This window comes from Plectropomus leopardus, chromosome 5 (genome assembly GCF_008729295.1).
Source record: "Plectropomus leopardus isolate mb chromosome 5, YSFRI_Pleo_2.0, whole genome shotgun sequence".
NCBI lineage: Eukaryota > Metazoa > Chordata > Actinopteri > Perciformes > Serranidae > Plectropomus > Plectropomus leopardus.
This window is the reverse complement of record NC_056467.1, coordinates 37,437,951-37,462,012: the sequence shown is the minus strand read 5'-3', so window position 1 is coordinate 37,462,012 and position 24,062 is coordinate 37,437,951. Positions and strand designations below refer to the sequence as shown.

Below are 24,062 nucleotides of genomic sequence, written 5' to 3'. Positions count from 1 at the left end.
CCCTTTTCGTGGTATTGTCAGATAAGGTGAGCGTGAATCGGGAAATGACGTGGCGAGCCCATTGTCTTGTTTTGTTTTGTGCTATAAAGTGGAACCAACGAGACAACTTGAGGACGCTACGAGACAAAGCGAGTTTGCTCTCTCGCCAACCGCAAAACAGATAGGAAACTGTCAGAGTGAAAAAAGCTGTAAACTGAATACAAAGAAATGTGGAGAAAACAAATATGAAAATAATAATAAAAAAAAGTCTGAAAAAGAAAAACTTATGCTCACGCTTACACCCAGAAGCACACCTCTCACACAGCTATAAACAAAGGTTCCAACGTGAACACACACACACACACACACACACACACTGTACACACCAAAAACACACATCCTAAACAGCAACATTCACACACACACACACACACACACACACACACCTTTACCTTCACTCACACACCTCTCTAGACAAATTCAAACCAACACACACACACACACACATACAAAAGATAAACAATAATGGATAAACCAAAGTTTATGTCATGGTCTGGTTCCAGTTCAAACCGTGCTTTCTAAGATCCAGTCTGAATCGCACCTCCCTTTGTCCGAGTCTCCGTCCCCGTCTTTCGGGAGCAGCATCCCGCTCATTGATTGGCTCCTTTTGTTCCGCAATATGCGCCCTATTTTGGGTGCTCCTCCTGCCCCCTGATTGGAGGAGTGAGTCTTTGAGCCTCCTTCACTGAGCGAGTACCTCCTCCTCGCCCTGCTCCTTCCAACCTCCTCCGCAGGGAGAGTCTGGTACTTGGCGGAGCTAGAGGTGGAGGCGCGGGGAGCCCTGCGAAGAATGGGCGTCTCTCGAAATCGGATGGAGGGGACGGGGCTCGGGGAGGCAAGAGGGCTGGAGAAAGGGGAATGGGTGAAGGGAAGCGGGGTTTGGTTGAGGGAGGTGGAGTTGTTGCGGTTGGTGTTGAGATTCTCCAGAGGTGTGGAGGGGAGGAGAGTGGAGGAGGCGGTGGAGAAGGAGGAGGAAGGAGGGCGAGGGGAGGAGGAGGGGAGGTTTTCGGGAGCAGCCGAGGCGTTGGAGCAAGACGAGCCTGGCTTACTCGGAGCAGGCTTCCGCTTTGGCTTGGTGAGTGAGCCGGTGGCGCCAGTGGGCGACGAGACGCCAGCTTGAGCTCGCTCTTCACCCGCTTTCTCCCGCTCCTCGGCTCCAGCTGTTGGGCTCCTGGCTGCCCAAGGCTGGCTGAGAACTGACGTGGTCGTGGAGCAGTCGGGCAGGGATGAGTCGGACGACTGAGTCATCGTATCCTTGCCCCCTCCTCCTCCCCCTGCTCCTCCTGCTGCGCTCCTCTTCTTTGTGCCTCCTGAGAGGTCGTCTAATCCGATTGAGCCGTGTTTGGAGGAGCTGGGAGTCACAGTGCATCCCTGGGACTGCTGCCCGTTGGTCTGTGAGTGAACGTTGGTCATCGACAATGAAACACCTTTACCCCCCTCACCAGGGTTACACACCTGAGGAAAACACAGATGCAATAACGGGTTTCCTGTCATACTGAAATGTTTATGCACAAATGCTTTCACATACAGCTCAGCTATGCAAAAAGTCACAACATATTTTTTGTCTGAATCATGACCTGAGCCAAGGAAGTTAGAATGCCCCATTAGGTGATTTGGAAACATTAACAAAACAAACAAAACTAACAACAACAACAAAATATGAACCTCAGCCTTATCTGTCTAAAGCCTTCTTAATCCTGCAGAAAATAGATGTTCTGTTTTTGGAGCTGAACCATTTATTAGGAGTGCTGCTGAAATCTGTTCGGTTGTGCACTGCACCACACTCTCGGAGTGCAGAGCATATGTCTGGGCAAAGATGGAGCAGCAGAACATCATGTGCTGTGAAAGTGAAACTTAACTATTCATTCTGCTGGGTCTAAAAGCTTGCTGTCAGTTATAGACCCTGCAAGTCACAAATTGCTGCTGGGGGGGGAACAAAAACTTTCACAAAGGGCTCCATCTGTGCTGTGTTCATGGAGCCCCCCAAAAAGTCAGAATTTAGAAAGGGAACACAGAATGATACAAAGGGACACATGCATGTTCTGTTGCAATTGGTGTTGATATTGTTCATATTATCTGACCCTACCATCTCGTGTCTAGTATCTTTTGATTCATGATGTCCGCTTGTGGACAGTCCATTACATGTTTATTTCTACCTTAAATCTAATTTAGTAAAAAAATGTGTTTTAAAATTTACACTGTTTGCAGATCTTTAACTTACTTTCACTAATCATAGGTGTACATGACGTTCATTTTTAACTTCTACCACGAGATCAGGCTGGGCAATATATTGATACTATAGCTATATAATAACACTGGACTAGATATCATTTTAGATTTTTATTATCCTAATATCATAAACAATGTCTTTTCCTGGTTTTAAAAGCTGCATTACAGTGAAGTGGTTGTTCTTCCTTTATCAACAATCATTATATAAAGATTGCTGATGTTATTTATCTAATTTCAGTACATAAATATTTTGTGAAAGCATCAACAGTCAACCCTGTAACATCATTGTAATATTGATATCATGGTCTTTGGTCAAAAAATATTTTGGTATTAGATTTTCTCCATATCACCCAGCCACAGTATGAGGTAACTAGAGGTTATGGGAGCCCATCACTGATATGAAAACAACACGAATAACAAAAACAAACAAACAAAAAAAAAAATACTTATGATTAGTCAAAATGATATTGGAGGCAAACAAGAATGACTTACAGGGCTACCAGTCGCCCAGTGGTAAAGGAGCATACCATAAAACTTAACTGTAATGCACCTTTAGCTCCTTATGCTGTTAATTTGCAGTCATGGTAAAATGCAAAGGGATTTCTAAATATAAAAGACATTTCATCTCTTGACATTGCCTAATTTTCGGTATCTTTTTATATTTTTATTATTCCAAACTTTTCATGATTTTGTTTTTTTTTCCTGTGCAATGGACTTCCATACAAAAGTCAATGACACATGATAGTCATGTTTAAATATATTTGGCAGCATGCCGTGCTATACTGTATGGTCAAAAATGTGTTGTAAGTGCTTTGCAGTCAGTCAGTAGACCATATGGCCATCACGAAAATAAAGCCAACCTTCCCGCTTAATAAAAAGCTATTTCCTCTTATTCCCTCTCATTTCTGTACAGTGTAGATTAAGTGAGACAGACAGGGACCCACCTTGTACCGGATCATCAGGATGATGATGAAAACGAGCACCGAAGCCACTATTATCCCTCCGATGATGATGATCATAGTCCCGCCGAGGAACTGAGACTGCATAAAATGACACCTCATATACTCTGACTCGGTGGTGAACTGCACACAGCCGACCACGCGTGTTGCTGTCAGAGAGGTGATGACATCATCGTAGATGGCCAGCACGCAGAGGTCGTACTGAGTCCCTGCTGCCAGGTTGTTGACCAGGAAGTTCTTGCTAGATGGAGGGATCATTCTGTGGCAGAGGAGAGGGTTGGAGAGCAAGGGGAGGCAATAAATGTTTAATCTTTCAACAGAACTAAACCCACTTTGAGGAGGTGCAATGCACAATAATTAGGAAATACACTGGTAACATGATGGTCTTTATTCCTGCTTGGACCAATTATGTTAGATCACTGAGCTCTGGATGTCCTCAAACCATATTAACCTCTTTAGAGGCTGCTATTGCTTTGAACAAACAAACTCTCTGTGTCATCACATTCACCCATACCCTGCCCATAGCCGTTAGTAGATCCTCACAGGATGCTGATTGGTCTCTACCACAGCAGGGTTGGAAATAAGTACACCCTTAGTGTTTTAATGCAGGTGAATTCAATCAATTTACCAGCCATGGTGACAGGCAAGCAAAGGGGCATTAAACAAATGATTGAATCAGTCGGTTAAAAAGTCAATTGAAAGGCAACCTACCTAAAAACTGTCGTTATTTATTACATGTGGTCATGCTTATGTAAAAGTAAGCTACATATACTCCTACATTTTCTCAACCAGTCAGAGTAAGGGTATTCTTTGTCTGTGTGTCTTCTGACAGACTGGAAAAGAAAAGGTGAAAGGGGCATACCACCATTTCAAGTCCGCTGTCTAACCCTAACCCTACCCCAAACCCCAATATTAAAAATGATAAAACTCATTAGAATTAGACCATGGAAAGTAGAATTGTTTTGAATTAGTAAATATGCACAAAGACGGCTAGGCAGTGTGTTTTTCTTTCTTTTTTATTTTTTTTTTCACTTTAGCTACATGTAAATTTATTTTCTTGTTTTATTGTATGTTTGTTGCATATGAGGTTGTTTGGGTTTGGAGCACTTCTTCTGTGGCACTTAATTGACTTTGGCTTTTTGGGTGTGAGGCCAATCCTTAAGAATTATAGTTACTTACTTTGTGCTGACAGGCTATACCCCAGAGACCTAAAGATTGTGGATGGCCAGGCAGTCGAGGCCCAGTCTACCATCAATAGACTGGACCAAGAAAAATACACTGATATACAATGTAATTTAGAAGAAAAGTTCATGTTTAACACTGAATCCCAAGTGCATTGCTTGAAGAATTACAAGATCTCATGATCCAGTAATTCTTGCGTGATCTTGTGATATTGTGCAAATCCAGCGCTCAATGTACGTTTAAAAAAAGAAACAGACATACAGCTAAAAAAAAAAAAAAAAGGGACAACAATGGTGAACACAGGAACACACAGACATTTGACTGCTATGTACAAATATATGCTGTATATTTTACATAGTAGTGATAATGTTTTGTCTTTAGGTTACACAACCAAACATACACTGGAAATAGTTTGACTTAATTACTGAATCCGGATGTTCTTTTTTCGACAAACACATAGGTGCTTTGTCACTTTGAGTGAAGTTTGTAATTCTTCACTGGACACTTGTCACATTGACGGGAGGATTTGCACATTTGTCCTTCAGTATCCCTTAAAGGGCTTGTCAGCTTTCCCTGGATTTGCTCATTAAAATGCTAATGAAATTCCTTATTAAAAGCAAAGAGGGTGGCTAGTTCACAGCTCGCGGCCTTGTGCGCTCTGAGAGCAGCAAAGGGCTGCTTTGGCCAGGTTAAGCATTTGGTTTTGAGCTCGAGTTAAGTGAAGGTTAGGAGACATGGTGGAGGTTTAATGGTTAGTATTAAGAGCTCGGCAATGACTGTAGCAGTAGGTCATTAGTGCGCCCTCGGTGGACTAACAGCACAAGGCTGCAAGGGAGTGTGTGTGTGTGTGTGTGAGCATCTATATGACCCCATGAATACTAATCGGACCATCTGAGCGCTGGGTGACCGTGAATGTTCTCCGCTTTGCCTCTCTTGATGTTTTCATCACTAGGGTGGTGAACCTTGGTCTTTCTTACACACATACACACACACACACACATATACAATTCCATTACTTCTGTGTCAGGACATATAAAGTGACATTGAAGTGGATAGGTTAATAGTAGGAGCGAATGTCAGCGGCACCTACAAGCTCAGATAAGAGCAGCTCCATTTGTGTACAAAAACACAGACAGAGATTAATTCCCCTATAAGTGCTTTGGCCTTGGGCTTTATTTGTGTGTATGCATGTGTGTGTGGTGTTGTGTCACATTAACCAGCAAAGCATTAATATCTTTGTGTAAAATAATGTGTTTGTTTTATAATTGCACATTCTGGGTTCATCTTTTTCTTGCAGGCTTAAAGGCTGTCACGCTCCAGAACAGAGACCAGTGTTTACCAGCTTATTAATACTGTATAGCTTAGGGATATGCATTTGTATAGAGATGGTGGGAACATTATTTGACCTCTAATGCCTTGTTCTTTGCACCTCTTGATTCTTCAATGATGTGGACAGTATAGGAGTGAGACCTTACAACACTGAACATGCACATACACAAGCAGATGCACGCACACACGAGAGATACCATAATGATACATAGAATTGTAAATATAATGAGCGAGGGTTGTTCTCCCTGCAAAAACAAGTTCTTATTTTCATGTAAAGTTAGTTGGAATTGTGGCTGTCAAAATGCAGCATATATGCAACATAAAGGGATCCGGTTTTCAGTAAACAAACAGTACTTGCTGATAATGCCACAATGGTGTATGTTTGAAGGTTGGTGTCCAAGGCAACCCTGATGTGAGTGTGTTATGAGGGATTTGAAGGGCCTTTGCAATTGCACAGACTGACCTCTGTATGATATTATACTGATATCATATGATCGAAATATAATTTCCTTATTGTTAAAAGAAGACATTATTTACTTCCACTGACAACAGGGAAGCATTATAACACCACTGTCCTGTGAAAACCCTGCACCTTCAAAATGTCAACTTTTTTTGAGCTATGAAAAACATATTTTTCAGCTTTGTGACAATGCCTTGTTCAGCTAAAACCACAAGTTTTAAATGGTGTTTTTCTTGAAGGAATACTTCAACCCCAGAATGATCATTTGTTTATCAATAATTCAATCTGTGTTAGGCTGTTAGTCCCACTTAAACAGTCTCGGGCACGGACAAGTAGTGCACCTGTGCTGTTTATGCAGATGTGTTTGGGAAGTTTTAAGCATATAACTAGACAAATGAGACTTCGAGTACACAGCATGAATTGTGTAAGAGCTGGTAAATTGATGTTTTGATGTAGTTTCATGCAGTGGAGATAGTTGATGAGGTTGGTGTACTACAAGGCAGATGGGCAGGTTACCAAAGGTTTTTTTCCAGAATTCAGTGTAACACAGGGTGAGTAATTGACACACATATGGTGACACACAAACAAACAAAAAACAAAAAAACTTCTCCATCTCCAAATTAAGAAACAATTACGTTTCTTAGTTTAAAGAATATTCAAAATATTGAAATATTGAAATGAATATTTTAATATTTTAAACAAGAATAGTAAGTGTGTAATGCTGGCATTAATATATTTGGCACACTAACCAACCAATTTCTTGTTAAAGTTTGTGCTTTTTTGTGGACTTAAAAAAAAAACTTAATACAATAAGATATTAAGATGGTGTTTTCTACCACAAAAACCAGGCACCATTCTTCCAAAAATACCCATTCAGTTGATTTTTTGATGCAAAGAGTACCGTCCAAATTCTTTAGAATAGGCTGTTCAGTCTTTCTCAAAATTAGATAGCTATGTATACAAACAATCTGAAAACACCTCTGCTCTATTTGTATGAGGGAAAACCATTTTACGAACATCTGGGGAAGAAAATATATTATAAGCCTTTATTAATACCTTACAGCTCCCCAAGTGGGAAGATGAGTGTTTGAGAAATCCTACTGAACATCATCTGCATATCTCTTAGTAAGTTTTGTTTCCACTAAATGCAGACAATTGTAATTTAAAATGGTAACAAGGTGAGGTCCTAAAACAAATATTGCAACTGTTGTTTATAATTACAGAAACACTGATTGTGTTTGGTTTAAAAAATCTATGAATGGGCAGCAATTATGTACCTTGCTGGAGGGTTTGTTTGCTGCTTCGCCACGTCTCCACATGAATACAAGACATTCTCTCTTTTCTCAACCTCAGAAACCTTCGCTTCCAAGAAACCATTAGCTGCATGACTCCTCCTGGACAGCACCCAAATGACTTTATAAACAAAATCCATCCGAGCGGACGCTCCGGCCATGACACTCACATTGCATAGCTAGTTTTCATTGTCAACGCGTAAGCAGAGCTGTCGTCATTTATAATTCATGGATACAAGGGAACAATCGAGATACTGATAATGTGTTTTTGGTGTGTTTGGACCCCGTTCTGCTGCATGCTGACTTCACAAAATACATTTTCATGCAAATCGGTGGATTTTCTGCAACTTTTTTTTTCTTGACTGTGTGAGCCGTTAGCATTGTGAACTCATCCAAACTGACTCATTCATTGTGGCTAATTTCTTTGTGTCTGAGCTGGATCTTGCTGCCAGTATTTGAAGCCCTACAGTGGGCAGATGATTGCCTTGGCCGAGACTATTACACTAATCTATCTACTATGCTCTGCCAAGCCCTCAGCCCAGGGCGCCTCTGTGTGTGTGTGTGCGTGCGTGTGTGTTTCTGGGTTTCATTACACTTTCATTACACAAGAGAAAGTGTCTGTGTGCACGCTCCTCCATGAGGATGCATTTGTGTACTATACGTGTCTGCAGTGTACATACATACGTGTGTGAGTTCCATTACAGTAATCTTCTCCTCCCATGGCAGCCTGCTCTTCCCAGTGGCTCTTACTGTCTGGATCTCTCCCAGCATCCATCACTGATACACCACTACATCCTGGTAAACCCGTGCACGCGCGTGTGTTTGCGTGTGTGTTAATCAACTCTCCTCACTCCAGCCGGGACAAAGCCAGGAGGACAATGTGATCTCCATTAGTCGCTCTTTTTTGACTCACGACAAATGATTGCCTCCATGCACAGAACAGTGAACTATGATACCAGATTGTCCTATTTCAGGCCATTTCACTTGATTAAATATTGGACAAAGCCTACAGGCCACAAACACGCATTATTCCAGGAGAAAAGGAGAAAAAAAGGCATTCAAGGCAATGATTCACACATACAAGGCGAGGGCTTCCAGGTCGAGCTGGAGCGGTGCGATAAGCGGGCTGGGGCTTCTAATAACTCAGCTGCAGTCAGACGCTCCCCGAGCTGCAGAGCCCAGTCAGACCATGTGTGACAGCAACTTCCGGTGTTTCTAAATGATATTCACTGCTCTGGGCAAGCTCATTAGTGGTTTCATGTAGCTGCAGGGGGATATTGTTTTTGCATTTCTAACCAGTCCATCTGAATTTCACGTTCATGCACTGTGTGGAAATTTGGAGTTCTCTGAGAGATTTACACCAAAAAATTGAGAACTATTTGAGAGTAACCGACAGACGGTATGCTTTTTGACCGACTCACGGGAATAGTTTAACATTTTTGGAAACACCTATCTTAGTAGACTTACAAAGAGTGAGACAAGAAGATTGACCCCTCTCATGTCTTGCTTTGTAAATATTTAGGTACAGTCAGTGCTGACAGTTAGCTAAGCTTGCCTTAAAAAAAAAACTGAAAACAAGGGCTACCACCATACCTGACTCTGCTGAGGGGTAACAAAATCCACCAACCAAGTCTAGGGGCACATTTTTACTCCCTTTGAATACAGACATAGATACATCCATTTCAAACATTATTACTGTCATTGCCCATATACTTCCATGCATCTTTTACACTGACATGGATATATCCACTAAAGGGCAGTAGAGGAAAGGTCTTGGCTGTACCCCCAGTTTTCCTTTGCTACCGTCCAACTCAAATCTCATTCCTGCCCAATCCGCTCTCAGCTGTTCTGTTGTAACTGTTGTGCCTATGCAAAGTAACATGACATTTCTGAACAACTCATACTGTATAACCCCTATTTAAAATTCCACCATTTTTAAAATATTGTTTGTAGTGTCCTGTGGTCATGCCTCATTTGAACTTCTGGTACCCACAATATCTAGAGGGAACGCTCTGTTGGTTGGTTTCCACTCTCTCTGTCTGTATATCTGTGAGCTTCAGAAATTGTGCACAAGTGGTATGGAGCTTTGACAGAAGGCTCTTTCCTTGTCCACATATATGTCTTATACTGAGCCCTAGAGCTTGATAATTTACATGTTATGCTTTAGTTTGTTTAATCTGTATGCAAAACATTTAGTAAAAGCAACATGTCACAGATGGGGATTTTTTACAAGAGAGTTTTTACAAGACAGCAAATATGCTTACTTCCAAAAATCTCAAACACTTTCTTTAAGGTTTTGGTAAAAGTTATGTTAAACAAAGTAACTACAGAGTATCGCCAAAATCCCAAACTGTGTCCGTCATGAAATTATATCTCATAACTGAATTGCTGATTTATCTATATATTGCATATTGCAACTTAAGCAGTAGCTATAAAATATACAGTATTACTTTTATATGAATATTAGGTGATATTTGGAAGCATTTCAATCATAATTTAAAATCTCGAGGTTCATGACAGCTGGACAATTGTCATCTGCTAATAAAGATCATATAATGTGATCCGAAACTCAAGAGTTGCTACTAAATGGACCTTATGGTGTAATTGTTTCATCAACTGAGGCTCCCAAGATCAAGAATGACATTTAAACTTTAGCTTTAAAACTGCTACAGCTGCTAAATGGATGGTGGTGAGATTGTTTTCAACCAAATCCTGAAAAGCAAATCTGTACAAAACTTAAAGCAGCATTGCACACTTTTCATTATATTCCAATATTTGCTTCTATTAAAAGATAACATAACATAACCCTGATAATAAAGCTGTTTCAGCTGTTAATGTTCCTGGAAAAAAGTAAAGTGGTGCAAATATCAGTGGGCTCCTGTAGTATATTACCACTACCCACTCTCATTAGAAGTGTTTGAACAGAAAAACAGTAAAATTGCACAGCAGTGTTGCCCAAACAGGGATGAGACCAAAATGTGGGTCACAGATATCTAAAAAGTAGGTTGTCCAATTATTTCAGAAAATGGTATTCAATGCTTCTGGCGAAAGCCTCCCATGCTACCACAATGCAAGCTAGTCTAAATTAAATAGCCTAAAACATGTAAAACTTTGGCAGATAAGCCAACAAAATAGCATGCAGAAGCAGTTATGGGTTTTAACAAACTTTTCTTTACACTGCACTTTTAAACACATGTTCTCTCACACTCTTCTTGAAGTTATATAATAAGGTTGGGTACCAAACTTGATAGTTTTATGGGTACCAACCCAAATTCCATCAGTATTAGATGCTGAAACTATTGCTACAGATTACAAGCCAGCCGCTAAAAGAAAGCATGCAGCACTTCCCTGTAGGGATGGGCGATATCTCAAATTTACAAAATGACTATATTGTGAACATTATGTACAAATAGCCACATGATTTTTCAAAGACTTGCTTCGGCATTTCGGCTCCCTTGCCGTCTTAGCTATTTAGGTGCCTCCAGGTGCTTTGCAATGTTTCTGCTTCCTTTCTGAACCTGGCATGACAGCAAATATAGAGAGAAAGAGAGAGACCATGACTATGTCATCCCTACAGTTTGTTTAAAACCTAATTTTCAATTATTATTCCCATATGAATCTAGAAACAAACCATGTCTTTTGTGATTTTGTTGCCTTATTCTAACCACATGCTTTTGTTGACAATTTGGCTTTGGCTGCAATGTCAGCATGTCAGCAGTAGATGCAGGATGATACTTAGTACTTGTATGTGACAACTTGGGATGAGCATGTGTTGGACGTCCTGGTACTAATGCCAATTCAAATGTGAGAATACCCAATCCCTTTTTCATGATGCATACACAAAAATAAATGTCAGCAAGACGTTTTAATGATTTCTTTCTTTCTTGTTCAACATAATTTTTTTCCGTGTTAATTGATTCAACAGTTGAGCAAACAACTTCACCTGACACACCACCTTGTAAGGCACACAAGTACCATCAAACCAGTAAAGAGCAACTGGTTTCTGAGCACAAAGAGAAGAGGATGGTAGTTCAATTCCTGCCACATTACTGTTGACCTCGGAGCTAATGTGGCTTACACGGCAGATGGCACCCTGCCATGCTAATAGGTCTGAGTCTCTGAGGCAGACAGAAACATTGCAGAAGCTAGCTTCTCATCTCGGTTTTACCATGCATAATGCCCTTGATGCCAGAGCTAATGGTTAACAAGCACCCACACAGCTTGTAGTCAGAGGTGGAACAGGGATTTTGAGCCGAGGCCAGGTGGGCTTTGCTAACACCTTTCCATCCATTTTTATTCATTAAACCCTGTTCAGAGTTAGACAAAAGAGTCGCAGAAAGGGTAAATATTAGCCACCTAGCCAGAGGTCGAGCAATGACTCTAATGTTTTATTAACGAACAGTTCACATTGGGGGTCACAACTTTCTCAGAGGATTATAATAATATTTTTTGCCACTGAAATTATAATTTTAATTACGCTAATATTACACTTCTGCCACTGTATTTAAATGCCAGGGTGAAGCATGATCTAAATACTGTAATTATCCCAACACTTTGATTCACTTTCCTCATAATTATCCTCACTCTGAAATAACTTGGAAGACAAATAGCTTGACTCTCAGCTTGACTTAATACTCTCTTATCAATGAACACCATCCTCAGAGCTTTTTGTTTTCCTTAATCAGGTAATATTAGAATCCTTCAAGGCTGCAAACAAATCAGATCTTTGAAAAGGTGTTTAATGAAGGACTTGTCTGTGATCTTGACTTGAATAAAGTCACTTCCACTTGTGCTAATTTGTCATTCAAAAACAAAAGGAAAAGGCTGCGTACTTCTCAAGATCCCTTTACTGCTGAGCTCAGTCCAAACAAGCACAGCAGAGTACATGTCAAAGTTGCGTGCAACGAAAGCTGTCCCAGATGTAGGGAAGGAGCCTCAGCACCATCTGTAACTGGGTGTAGGTCTCCATCTGCCCAGCTCAGCTCCATTCCCCCAGTTTAGCCGAGTCATCGACATTTCTCTTTAATGCTGTGGTCGACTCCTTCAACACTTTCTCCCCCCACCAACTCTCATTTCTTCCCTCATCTGTCCTTACTTGTTTGTAAGTATGTTGTTTTTATTCACCCATTTAAAAAAAAAGGTCCCTTTCTCATGTAATTTTTTGGGTAATTTCCTGCTGTTTATTTCTGTTTCATCCTTTCTCTCTGCATGCCTTCTCTTTGTCCTCCCCTCTCTTTCTTTTTAAAATTCCCTCTTGCTTTTCCTGTTCTTGGGCCATCGTCTCATTCTTTCCTAAAACTATCCCCTCTCCTCTCTCTTTCTTTTAATAATACTTCTTTTCCTGTTTCTTTTCATTTTACCTTTTCATTCATTGCTCTTCTAACCCTTAAAAAAATACCCTTCGTCTTATCTTTTTTTTTATTATATCATTTTCTTCTGAACTTTTTTTGCACTACCATTTACCCTTTTAACTCCTCTCCTCCTCCCTTTTTTAGAACTACTTTTTTCCTCTATTATCTTTTGATTTGGTTATCCTCCTAAGTAGCACGAGGCAATATGGAGAAAATAAAATCTCATTATATTTTTGACCAAATGCTTTGATATCGATTGTGCAATGATATCATAGGGTTTACTATTGGTGATTTCACAAAATGTTGACACACTGAGCTATTTTGTAAGTATTCAACAGAAATGTGGATATTAGGGGCCAAGGAAATCTTGGTAGACTCAAATTCTAGACTGACTTGAGAGAGAGAGAGACAATCACTATTTTAGTAGCTAATATCCTGCCACTCCAACAAGGGCTCTGGTGTAATTGTACAACATATTCTCATCCCAAGTCATCACATGTTTCTGTTTTACAGTAGACTCATGCATCTACATATTTTGCTCTTGGTTTCTTTCTGCGTCTGCTATTGATTTTCCAGGACTACAAGGAATACACATGATGGCACGGATGGTTAGGATATAAGGACGCTACAAAGGTGAGGGGAGATACATGCATAGCACAGACAGTTAGAATTAGGGGATGGGGGCACACAGTAGGATGTAGAAAAAAAAACATTACATTCAGACAGGAAGCAAACGCCAGACTCCCACATGAAAGTCTGGTGTTTGTTTGATCCCTCCTCCAGGGGCATATAATGCAGATGAAAGAGGTAGCTTTTGGTGTCTGAAAAACACTGCAAAAGCAGTGGTATTTGTCGACTTCAGAATGAGAGTGGGCTGGATTGTCTACCTTTCAGAAGCTTTATCCATAATGATAAATCCGACGCTGAGTGTCTTCTATGGTTATTTATACATGTTTTAAATTTAAAATTAAGAGTTAAAAAATATTTAACTGTCAAATCACAATGGAGAAGGGGCTGGAGAAATACCACAATGACCAACTGTCAGAGAGGACAAATACCAATGCTGAACAAAAACAACTTGTTATTTTCAGCTGGGAAAAGAAACATTTTGGTGGACACACAGCCTTACTAAAATAACACCAAAAACTGTCCAATTCTCATTGGTTGGAAGAGAGCATAATGACCAACAAATTGATCTACCAACCAAAAGGTGACAGCCATAGTGGATAACAACTGGTGGTTAAAGACAAACAAAATAACAGCTACAACAGTCTGGTAAGATCAGAAAAATACATCAGTTTACTACTATAATGCAGCCTTCAAAACCAGGAAAAGACAACACCTACGATATTGCAACATCCAAAGATGAAAGATCTTGTCTCATATGATAATATTTATGTGATATTGGTATATATTGTCCAGTCCTACTCTAAAGTCTTCTTGTTGGTCATACATCCTGCCATTTTCATTATTTCCTTCATTCCCTTCTTTCTCACAGCCATATTTTCCTATTTTCATCAGTCCTCTCTCTTTTTTAATTCCTTCCCTCTTTACCTTTTCTCCAAATTTCCAACATTTCATTACCTCTCCATCCATTTGGTCCGAGTCATATAAATCTTCTTTATGTTGTGTTTGTCTCCTTCTATCCTTTTTCTCTCCCTTGCTCCCTTTGCTGCCCTTTAGCACCTTTCAGATTCATCCTTACTGCTGTGGTACGTCCCTTTATACAACTTGTCCCCATTTAAAACCCCTCAGACTACTTACAACAATTGCTCTGTTACGTTAGGCCCACGATATGTTTATGATGCTATAAAATCAGAATTGGAACATTACGGCGGGATAAAGGCGGATGTTTTTTCACGCCTTAAGCACAGCTGAGCAAGGTGTTATACCTGGGCCGCAGGGACCATAGGCAAGGATAAACTACTTCCTGCTAGTGAGAGAAAGGGAGGGGGGTTTGGGTGTATGCCTTTTAAAAGCCTGGATTCATCTCCCATCCCCCTGTTGTGTAGGCTCATAAAAAGCTTGCCACACAATTTGCTTGATGTGTAGTTTTTTTGGCAAATGGCAACGAGCCCCTGTAGCTGGATGGATCTACTGGAGTGGAAAACAACCGCTGAATGAACATAGAGGAAACACAAAACAAAACAGAGCAGATGAGGACTAGGATGGAGGGAGAACGGGATTGTCTGTGTTTTTAAGTAACTTAGTGAATGTCAGAGTGAAGTTTGTGTCCCATAAAAGACAATGCAGCCTCAGTTTTGGCAGATATTTGGAGGCCTTCATGCCTGCAGGTCTGGAGCGGATGAACTATATTCTACCAAAGTCTTGAATTAACCATTTGTCTTGGCCTTGTGTTTATGGATGGCAAACAGAATTTTAGTATTTTAATGATTCATTTTTAAAGCTCTGTGTGGTTCAGCTGCTAGCGATGCTGCCTATGTTCTCATTCCTCATCAAGCAGTCTGCCCCTGGTGGTCCTCATTTGTATACTTTTAGTTGCTGGGAGGAACAACATGAAAATCTTAGCATAATCTTCTATTGTCATCAGGGTCCTCAGACCAAGGGACAACATATCTTAGCCAGGGCCAAACCTATCATTGAGTACATGTGTACAACTCACGTTTTTTATACTAAAACACTGGCCAATATTTATCTTAGATGTATTCCACAAATATTTCTTTGAATTCTTTGAAATAAATGTTTTTGCTCTTATTGTAATCTTTATTATTGCTTGTCTGTTAGCGCAGCCTTAAGAGAATCCACAGTTCTAGGTTTTATATGCAAAATGAAAAACCATGCAGACCAGTGGTTTCCAAACTAGAGATCTGCACCCAGTTGCACTATAGCTATACGTACGTCTTTATTATCTTTGAGTGCAAAGTCCTTACTAAATGATTATTTTGACTGTAAAGCTATGTTGATGTTTTGGTTGCACCGTGGAGATGTAAGGGTCATCTTATTACATCACGAAGTCTACACTAACCAAAAATTGTTGCAGAAAAATGACATTTTCTCTACCTTTGGCCGATAAGTAAAATTACGATACCCAATTATTGGGTCGATGAAATTGTAATATTATAACAAAAACATAATGATAGCCTACACTTGCAAACTGTTCTAAATAAGCAGTTGCTCATTAGGAAGTTTCCTAACCTTATATATTTGCATGCCAGTGTGGTACAGAGGATATTTATATGTAATGACCCACTTGCTTATAAATGTAATTTAATATGTACAGACTTAATTTTGCATGTTTACGGACACCCCCATTCCATAGTGAGCATATCTATTTTGATTTGCACCCATTAAATCACTAACCATAGTATATAAAAATGTACGATATGACAGCTCCCCCAAAATGAAGCCAAAACATTTCTACTGCAGCCCGGGAGCTGGCTGCAGTATAGGTCATAAATTCCACCCCCTCCATTTTGGGGGATGGGCCATGGGCCAAATTAAAATCTCAAAGTACATGTCAGTTACATTTGTATTGGTCAGACAGGTGAATGGGCAGGAACTCATACCTCAGAGATCCCTATTACACAGACTCTGGCTCCAAATAATGTCACCAGAACAAGATGGCAGCAGTCGCACCTAGGATATATTGGCTCCATTTTTTGTACAGTGGTAATTACATCGTCCATCGTTTTATACACTAAGGAGTAACCTATCATGGAGAATGCATTGGCAATGCAATCTGCTCATCCTTAAAGTTATAACACCTTTAAAAAATGATGCACTATGTAAACTGCTATTTCACGGAGGAGTTAACAACTACTAAGGGCAAGTTTTAAAATTAAAGTTGTTACTTATGCTTTCAGTTTAAAATGTTTGTAGCATGCAAACTCCAACATAATATGGAAATTACATTCAACTTAGCAAACTAGACTACGTTTGAATTTACAGATAGGAAGAGCAACCAGTGCTGGACTCTATCAAAGGGGTTGCAAAAGGAATCTAAGGAGTTGAAAGATAAGGGAATAAGAAATAAACAGGCTTAAAAAAAGCCTGCTTCATTCTTGTGAAATACAGTGCTGTGTATAGTTCTATCTTCCTCAATAACTACTTTATTTGAGAAGCCCAAATCTCTCTTCAACTGAATAGCTCACAATTCACTGACATACAACCTGTGAGAAGGGATCACTGCTTTGCATGAGTGCATCACAAGAAAAAAAAAAAAAAAACTTTTATTAGTGACCAGAAGCTCAAAATAAAGGCATAGCCCAACTCAAATGTTAGTACGTTACCAGTGGCTCATTATTGATCTAAAAAGAAATGACTACGTACCTAAAACACAGTTTAAGCTGCAGAATTTTCTCTATCTTTATTTCTCTGTTCAGGGCACACACAATTTTAACAGCCTTCTTACCATCATCATTGTTCAATCTGTATATTGACTAAACAATACATCTTTTCATTCCATAATTTGCAAATTCATTCTTTCCATAATCCCAGAATGGCCTGCATTCATCCAAACCCTTAATTAAGTACGATAATTGTCTCCGCATCTGAAGAAGAGCACACTGTACTTTGTGTCAGTTTTACGGTCGTCGTTGTCGATGCTGGCTCTGAGTTTTATTATCATCATCGACACGGCTGTGAATTGTTCAATAAAAGCAACGAGGTGTAAAGGTCAGAGACTGCATGCGCCGCCTCTGCCGTGATAGGTCATGTATAAAAGGTCAGCATATTATTTCAGCGACATCAGCCTTCCCTTGACCTGACCCTGACACAAGGGGTTAACAGCTGAGGCTACGATAAGGGCTGTATGGACTTCTCAATTTAGTACTGTTATGTTTGCGTTAAAGCAGGAAAAGAAAAGAGATAAATAGACATACAAGGTTTCAAAAATGCTCTGTGAATGGATGAGTAGCAAAAAAAAACACGTTTCCTTTGCTATCCATGGAATACATGTAGGTCTACTACAATGTAAGCTACAATGAAAAGAGAAATGTAGTGCTCTGGGTTATTGCCTCAAAGAAAAAACAACACAACCACCAGTATCTTAATTGATCTCAATTATGGTTTGGCAGAGAGGTTATCTTGAAGAGTCCCTGGGGAAAAAAAAAAAAAAAAAGTCTTAAAACTGCATTTTAACTTTTCCTTGACCATAATGGTAGGCTGAGCTGTGAATCGTGTAAAAAAATGTCCTGAGAGGAAACCAATATAAAATTTAGGCTCTCAAGTTGATACAAAAAGATTCAGAAAAACTAAATCTCTATCTTAGTCTTGAGACTTTGGATCAAGGGCTGGACAATTTAAGGGAAGTAATTAAGATTGTTGGCCATTTTTGAAATGACAAACTGCTGGTCATCATATTTTACATTAATTTGATAACTGACTGATGACATCTGAGCAATGTGCTAATGCTACAACTTTCTGCACTGTTCCTGCTTGAGCATTAGCTTAACAGACTCAGTCATGTAAAAGAGGCTTAACTGGGATAATTTGTTTAGCAGCTGTCTGTCATACACTTGACTAGAGGTCTTCATTATACTACCCAGACCCTATGACCTGTACAAGTTCAGGTCCATGTTTTATTATGGTCAGTCTGGTTGGGTTCCATTCTAATATTTGGGTTCAGCGTTAAAGACGTCACCACAGCTAACATCACAACAATGAAATATGTGGCCCACCCAATTAAAAAAAATTAAAACAGTCACCATTAAACGTTATGTACAGTAGGATAGGTCAATACAGTATGTTGTATCCAATATGACAAGGGCTTTTAACAGTGGAGTGGGTTCATACAATGGACCAGAGAGGCATCAAGTCTCTCTCCTCTCTGACATGTACAGGGTCGGGTGAGCTGATACACTCTCCTGTATTGTTTATGAGAAAAAAACGACTTGCTACTTTGTTAACTTTGCATGTTAAAATTACATGTATGGCTCTTGTGATCTGAATATTTCACTCAAATTACCCTTTTTGTAAAAAAAATAAAAATAAAAATAAAAGATTCTGTGTTGAGCCATTCTTGATTCTTACTATTAATAACAAGGGAAATACTCACCACTATATTAAGAAATTGATTATTTACAAGTTAAACTGAAATGGAATAGCTGATAGTTTCCTGTGTGACCGACTGGGCAGCAGGCCTGCCTCTGAAATAGAAATACAATACTTCCTGAGAGGACTGGCGTTAAAAACAGCAGTGCTGTATCAGTAAACATCTGCCTGTCTCAAATGTCCTGGAGAAAGACACTGAATCCCTGTGAGCTCCAGGAGGGCTGTTCTGCAGCTGACCCTGACCTCCAAGTGGAAGGAGCGATAGGCGGGGTTTCCCTGCACCGATCGATACAGAATCAAGCGTTACAACTATTCAGTTTCTGATATGCAGCGTATTGCATGTCCAGGAGGTTAACATAACCGGAGGGATGCGGCTGCAGAAAGCTTTAAACTGTCACTTATCCATGTGTTTACTCAGAGAGTTGATCTCACAGGGTGAAGGAAACACACAGCTACACCTAGGAGCATTATGTTGAGCAGGTGGGGGAGGAAAGCTCAGAAATGTCAATGTGTTGCAAATCAATAAGCCCTCACTGAATGAAAAGTAACTGCTCTGTCTTTGACAACAGGACAAGTCTTCATTCCGTCATCAGCTTTACCTCTCTCCTATGTTTTTTCTCCTATGTAGTTCCCATATGTCTTCTCCCATTCTCCCTCTTTTGCATTCCCTCTCCTCTTTCTTCTTCGTGTTTGGGTAATGAAAAAACAGAATCAATGGGTCGCTGCTTTGTGCCAGCAGAGGTGTTGAATGGAAATCAATCGGCTATCTAAAGACAAGAGGACTGCAGAATAACACGGAAAAACACAAATGGCTTCAGCACTTAATATCGGAGAAAAAAAAAGGAGGATGAAAAGACAGGAAGAAAGAGAGAAAGGCTCTGAGTGACGGAGCGAGGAGGGATCGAGGTGGGTGGTGAGAGGCTGTCTAATCACTCCTCCTCCGTGCCCCCGCAGGAAGCTGTTTGTTTTCGTGGCCGTCATGCTCTCCGGTGTTACACTTACCTACAAGAATTTTAAAGTCTCGGGCTAAAAGTACACACGCAGCGTTCTGTAGGATGACAATCCTGTAAATGCACAAAGGCTTTGCTGCGCTTTTGAGAACAAAAGAGAGAGGAAGAGAGAGGGGAAAGGAGCTATCTTGATATAAAAAAGTGATGACGCTCTCTTTGCAAGACAGACAGCTATAAATCCCATCGGCGCCGTCTCTTCATGATGTCTTCTCTGAATGGGGTTAAGTGCTGATGAATTATGCACGGGGATTAGGAATAATATGCAACGCAGATACCAGTAGATTCTCCTACGAATCATCTGTGTTTGGTAATCACATATTAGTGTAGTCACAGGGAGATAAAGACTGGAAGAGATCAAGGATCACGAACACATAGCTCAATGTGAAAAAAAAAACATTTCATAACAACCAGGAGCATTGTCATCATGACCCAGACGGTCAATCTCAACGCTCCCCCGGCTCTTGATGATGATGCGTTCTGATGAAGTATGTATAGGGATTAGCAGCGATATGAAATGCTGATAATGCTGGCAGATCTCCCTACCAGCGCTCTGTGTGTTTGTTAATTCCCTCTCCCCCATTTCACCGGAGTAAATATTTAGCTCAAATAACAATCATTCCCTGTGAGATCGATGTAATCTGTTTAATCCAAAGCAAACGCCAAAAGTCAAGAAGGACTAGCGCCACTCTCCCCCCGTCAAGGCCGTCCTGGTGAGTCAGCTGGATAGAGCGAGCTGCGTTATTGTGCCCACTTTCACCGAGGATCATGAACTTTCTCACGTCGTGGCCTGTCTGACGTCTTTGCTGTCCGTCCCTGTTTTCATCTCCGCGTTGGTCTAACATGCCCTGATGTGAACCATCCCTCTGTGCTGTAATGCAGGACGCCATGACAAATAGTCTGTACATGTGCTCTGAGAAAAACAAAGCTTGTCTTCAACACTTGTACAATTATATTTTTGACAAAGGCACATTTAGGATAATTAAGAAGTTACAAAATTAACTCATACTATATAATTTGCACATTTGATCTTTGAAGAGCCCTTTATACATGTTTATCCGTCACATCTGCTTTGCCTATTTGTAGCCTTTTTTTTTCATATACAGAATAAAAGCATTATGGTGCCCTTCAGTGTGTCGCTAGACATGCATTCTCTGCATACTCGTCACACTTCCAGGGAACACACCTAGAAAATTAACTGCACACATCAGCAAAATCAAGAATTTAGTCAAAATAATATTGTTAATTTTAGGGTAATTGGATGCTTGTGACATGATGGTGACCTTTCATTATTTTACCAAAATTCTATACTTTCACAGGAAAATTGTGTGTTTTCTAAAAAAAAAAAAAAAAAAAAAAAAAAAAACTTCTCGATTTAGGTTTCTTCAATGTATTTTCTATAATAATCACAGTCTGTTACTGTACTGTTTTTACTGTAATTTCCAGAAAAAAAGTTTTTAGATTGAATCATTTTCACTGATAATCCTACAAGAGGAACAACACATTCTGATTGAAATCATAGAAAAATTGGTATCACATGATAATATTTTTCATATGTTACAGAAACCACTGTGATTGAAAGTTGTGTTTTGGATAGAACCACACTGTTGATATGGTTTCCATGTTTGTGTGCTGGTGCTGTGCACAGATCTGACATCTGCACATCAGGTCCTAAGTAATAGTAATAGTAAGTAATAGTAATAGTTTTTTTTTTAATAGTTTGTTTCATTTTTAACTTGATTATTAGCCTATATAGCCATTAAACAGTACAATTTGTAAGAGAACACTAACTTTATTTATGGACCAACTCAAAGGACCACCTGTGGGTACCAGGACTCAATATCACTGGCAATTATGGTGCTCTGGTAGTGCACATGTAGTGTCTCCTTGGCGACAGGATCCCAACAGGATCATTAAAGTTGCATCTAATCTACTGTAATCTAATCTATACAGCCCAGACTGGGTAATTCTCCACCTCCACATCAGCCATATCATGGTTCAGTTTCCATTGAGTAAACTGTCTGACCCTCCTGACATGGACGTGGCGGTGATGCAGTGATTCTGTCAGTCTTACCTGTAAACCAACGAGTCATCTTGGCTCCCATTGTACTGTATCTGGAACATCCTGATGCCTGGAATATTCCTCTGGAAGTTGAACTTGATCAGCGCTGTCGATGACGTGGCCTCGGCCGTCACCACCCTCTTATCCACACCACCCTTTACGTCGCCCGTCACGTTGCTTCCGTTGGCTCCTCCCCGTGTTGACGTGGAAATGTCGGACGATCCAGGGTCAGGCTCCTGGATGTTGTTGGTGTTGTTGGAGATGTGGGGGAGTTTTATAATCACCAGGTCGACTGTTTGGTGGGCTTCACCGGCAGGGTTGGAGGAGATGCAGGTGAAGGAGCCGGTGTCTTTCACCGTACTTATGAGGATGTCCAGAGTCCCGTTATTGTAGACCAACGTTCTGGAGGAATTGGAGACCAGTTTGCCCTCAGGAGAGATCCAGTGGATGGCTGGCTCTGGGTCGCCTCTTGCCTTACACCTTTACGGAGAGAAAACCAGTAGAGTGGAATATATTAGAGACAGGACAGAATGGGGTCAACTAGTGTACAGTAGAAGCAGAGCATTGTTTCATGGTGCTTTCTGGATTCCCTCAACCCTCCATCTAGGACTTAAGTGAGAGGGGGAAGAGTCTAAGCATTGGCCAGTGTGTTGATAGGGCATTTATTTTAGTTAGAATATGCTTTAGATTACAGCATTACAGTGCTGTAAATACATACTGGAAAGCAAAAACATTCTTACCAATAACTACAGGGACAAAGAAGTGTGTATAAAGGAAATAAATAAGAGATCAGGGAACATTAGGGAGCACTTTTGCACCAAAACAATGATTTAGAAATAAAGTACACTTGCATTTTTAAGAAAGATTATCGGGTATATCTTTTAACTAATTGCATGATGAAGTTCATACTTTATAGTAATCTATAGACCTTTGGATTAATAATTCATTTAGGGCTACAACTAACTTCTGTCTTAGATATTAATTTAAAAATGTTCATAAAAATGTATATGAATTTCAACCTGATTATGTGAACTGCAATCATTCTATTTCCCCATTTGGAGAAAAAAAAAAAGTGGAGCGTAGTTCTGCTGCGCTCCGGCAGCACAACACCTCTGATTAAAATGGATGTTGCTCCAGATGAGAAATGCAAGGTGTGCTGACCCTCCGATAATACCTACTTATGTCTTATATACAGAGCTAAGACGAGACAAAATCAAGGAAAGAGAATAATAGCATCTCACTGATTTCCTTTGCCTTCTTTTTCTCCCCATAATTCCATACCTAAAAACATAACATCTATCATGATTGGAAGCGTGTGACCAATATATATGCAAATTAGGTCATCATCATCTCTCAAACCCGTTCTTGATTTAGTTTCATCCTCCTTAAAATTTCAGTGTGGTGTCCCTGTCTTGTGCTTCATTGAACACTCAAGCATTTCAGGTGTTCTCGAGCAGCTTGTAAACATAACGCACAACTACGGGAATCAAAACAGTGTAAGAGTGTGTGTGTGTTTGTGTGTTTAGTCAGATTGATGCATAGTGGTTACAGGATAATGAGGAAACTTTGTTTATTTGTACCATTTTGCGTGTATTCATACTACTCATTAATAACTGATATGAATACCTGAGTGTGACTCTCTGCCCTTCAAGCACCCTCATCTCATGGGAGTATCTGGTGATGAGCGGCGGTTCGCAGAGAAACTCTTCCTCAGGGATGGACCAGAAGTATCTTCCAGAGAGGTGTTGGGGTGAAGCACACGTCTCCAGGTCATCCTCCCTGTTCAGCCTTCGGAGCCACAGTAACTCGCAGTTACAGTGGAGAGGGTTCCCACCAAACGACAATGCGAAAGAAGTGGAGGTCAACACCCCCGAAGTGGCTAGGACCTGGTAATGTGAAACAGTGATTACATTAAGTAACAGATAAAGACAGTGGGGTGTGAAATGTATATTTTCCCTCTACACTGTGGCCTGCTGCTTCCTAGAATCGGATAAGTGATTGTATAAATCATCAGGGTCAGAAAATGTGAAATGGGATTCAAAATGTACTTGAAATGCGCATACATTTGAAGAGAAGGTTCACTTTTGCTTTAATATGGAAGTTGTCCCATTGACTTTCATATATATATATATATATATAT

The 24,062-nt window shown here is 40.2% G+C and overlaps 1 protein-coding gene across 1 annotated transcript; it reads right to left on the bottom strand.

Annotated features, from left to right (window-relative positions):
• Nucleotides 1-446: 446 nt before the first annotated feature.
• Nucleotides 447-24,042, bottom strand: LOC121942886 (leucine-rich repeat and fibronectin type-III domain-containing protein 5-like). The gene is made up of 5 exons (XM_042486181.1): nucleotides 24,037-24,042; nucleotides 23,549-23,808; nucleotides 21,935-22,402; nucleotides 3,213-3,486; nucleotides 447-1,494 (listed from the first exon to the last, which is right to left on the bottom strand). Exons 1-5 carry the CDS (start codon nucleotides 24,040-24,042, stop codon nucleotides 544-546), a joined length of 1,959 nt encoding a protein of 652 aa, XP_042342115.1. The 3' UTR covers nucleotides 447-543.
• Nucleotides 24,043-24,062: the final 20 nt, after the last annotated feature.

What these genes read in the sequence shown, in the direction of transcription:
- LOC121942886 (XM_042486181.1), bottom strand. An exon ending in GGGCAGAGAGTCACACTCAG is followed by an intron (nt 22,403 to 23,548) that starts GTATTCATATCA and finishes CTCTCCGTAAAG; the next exon opens with GTGTAAGGCAAGAGGCGACC. An exon ending in GATGACTCGTTGGTTTACAG is followed by an intron (nt 3,487 to 21,934) that starts GTAAGACTGACA and finishes CCTCTGCCACAG; the next exon opens with AATGATCCCTCCATCTAGCA.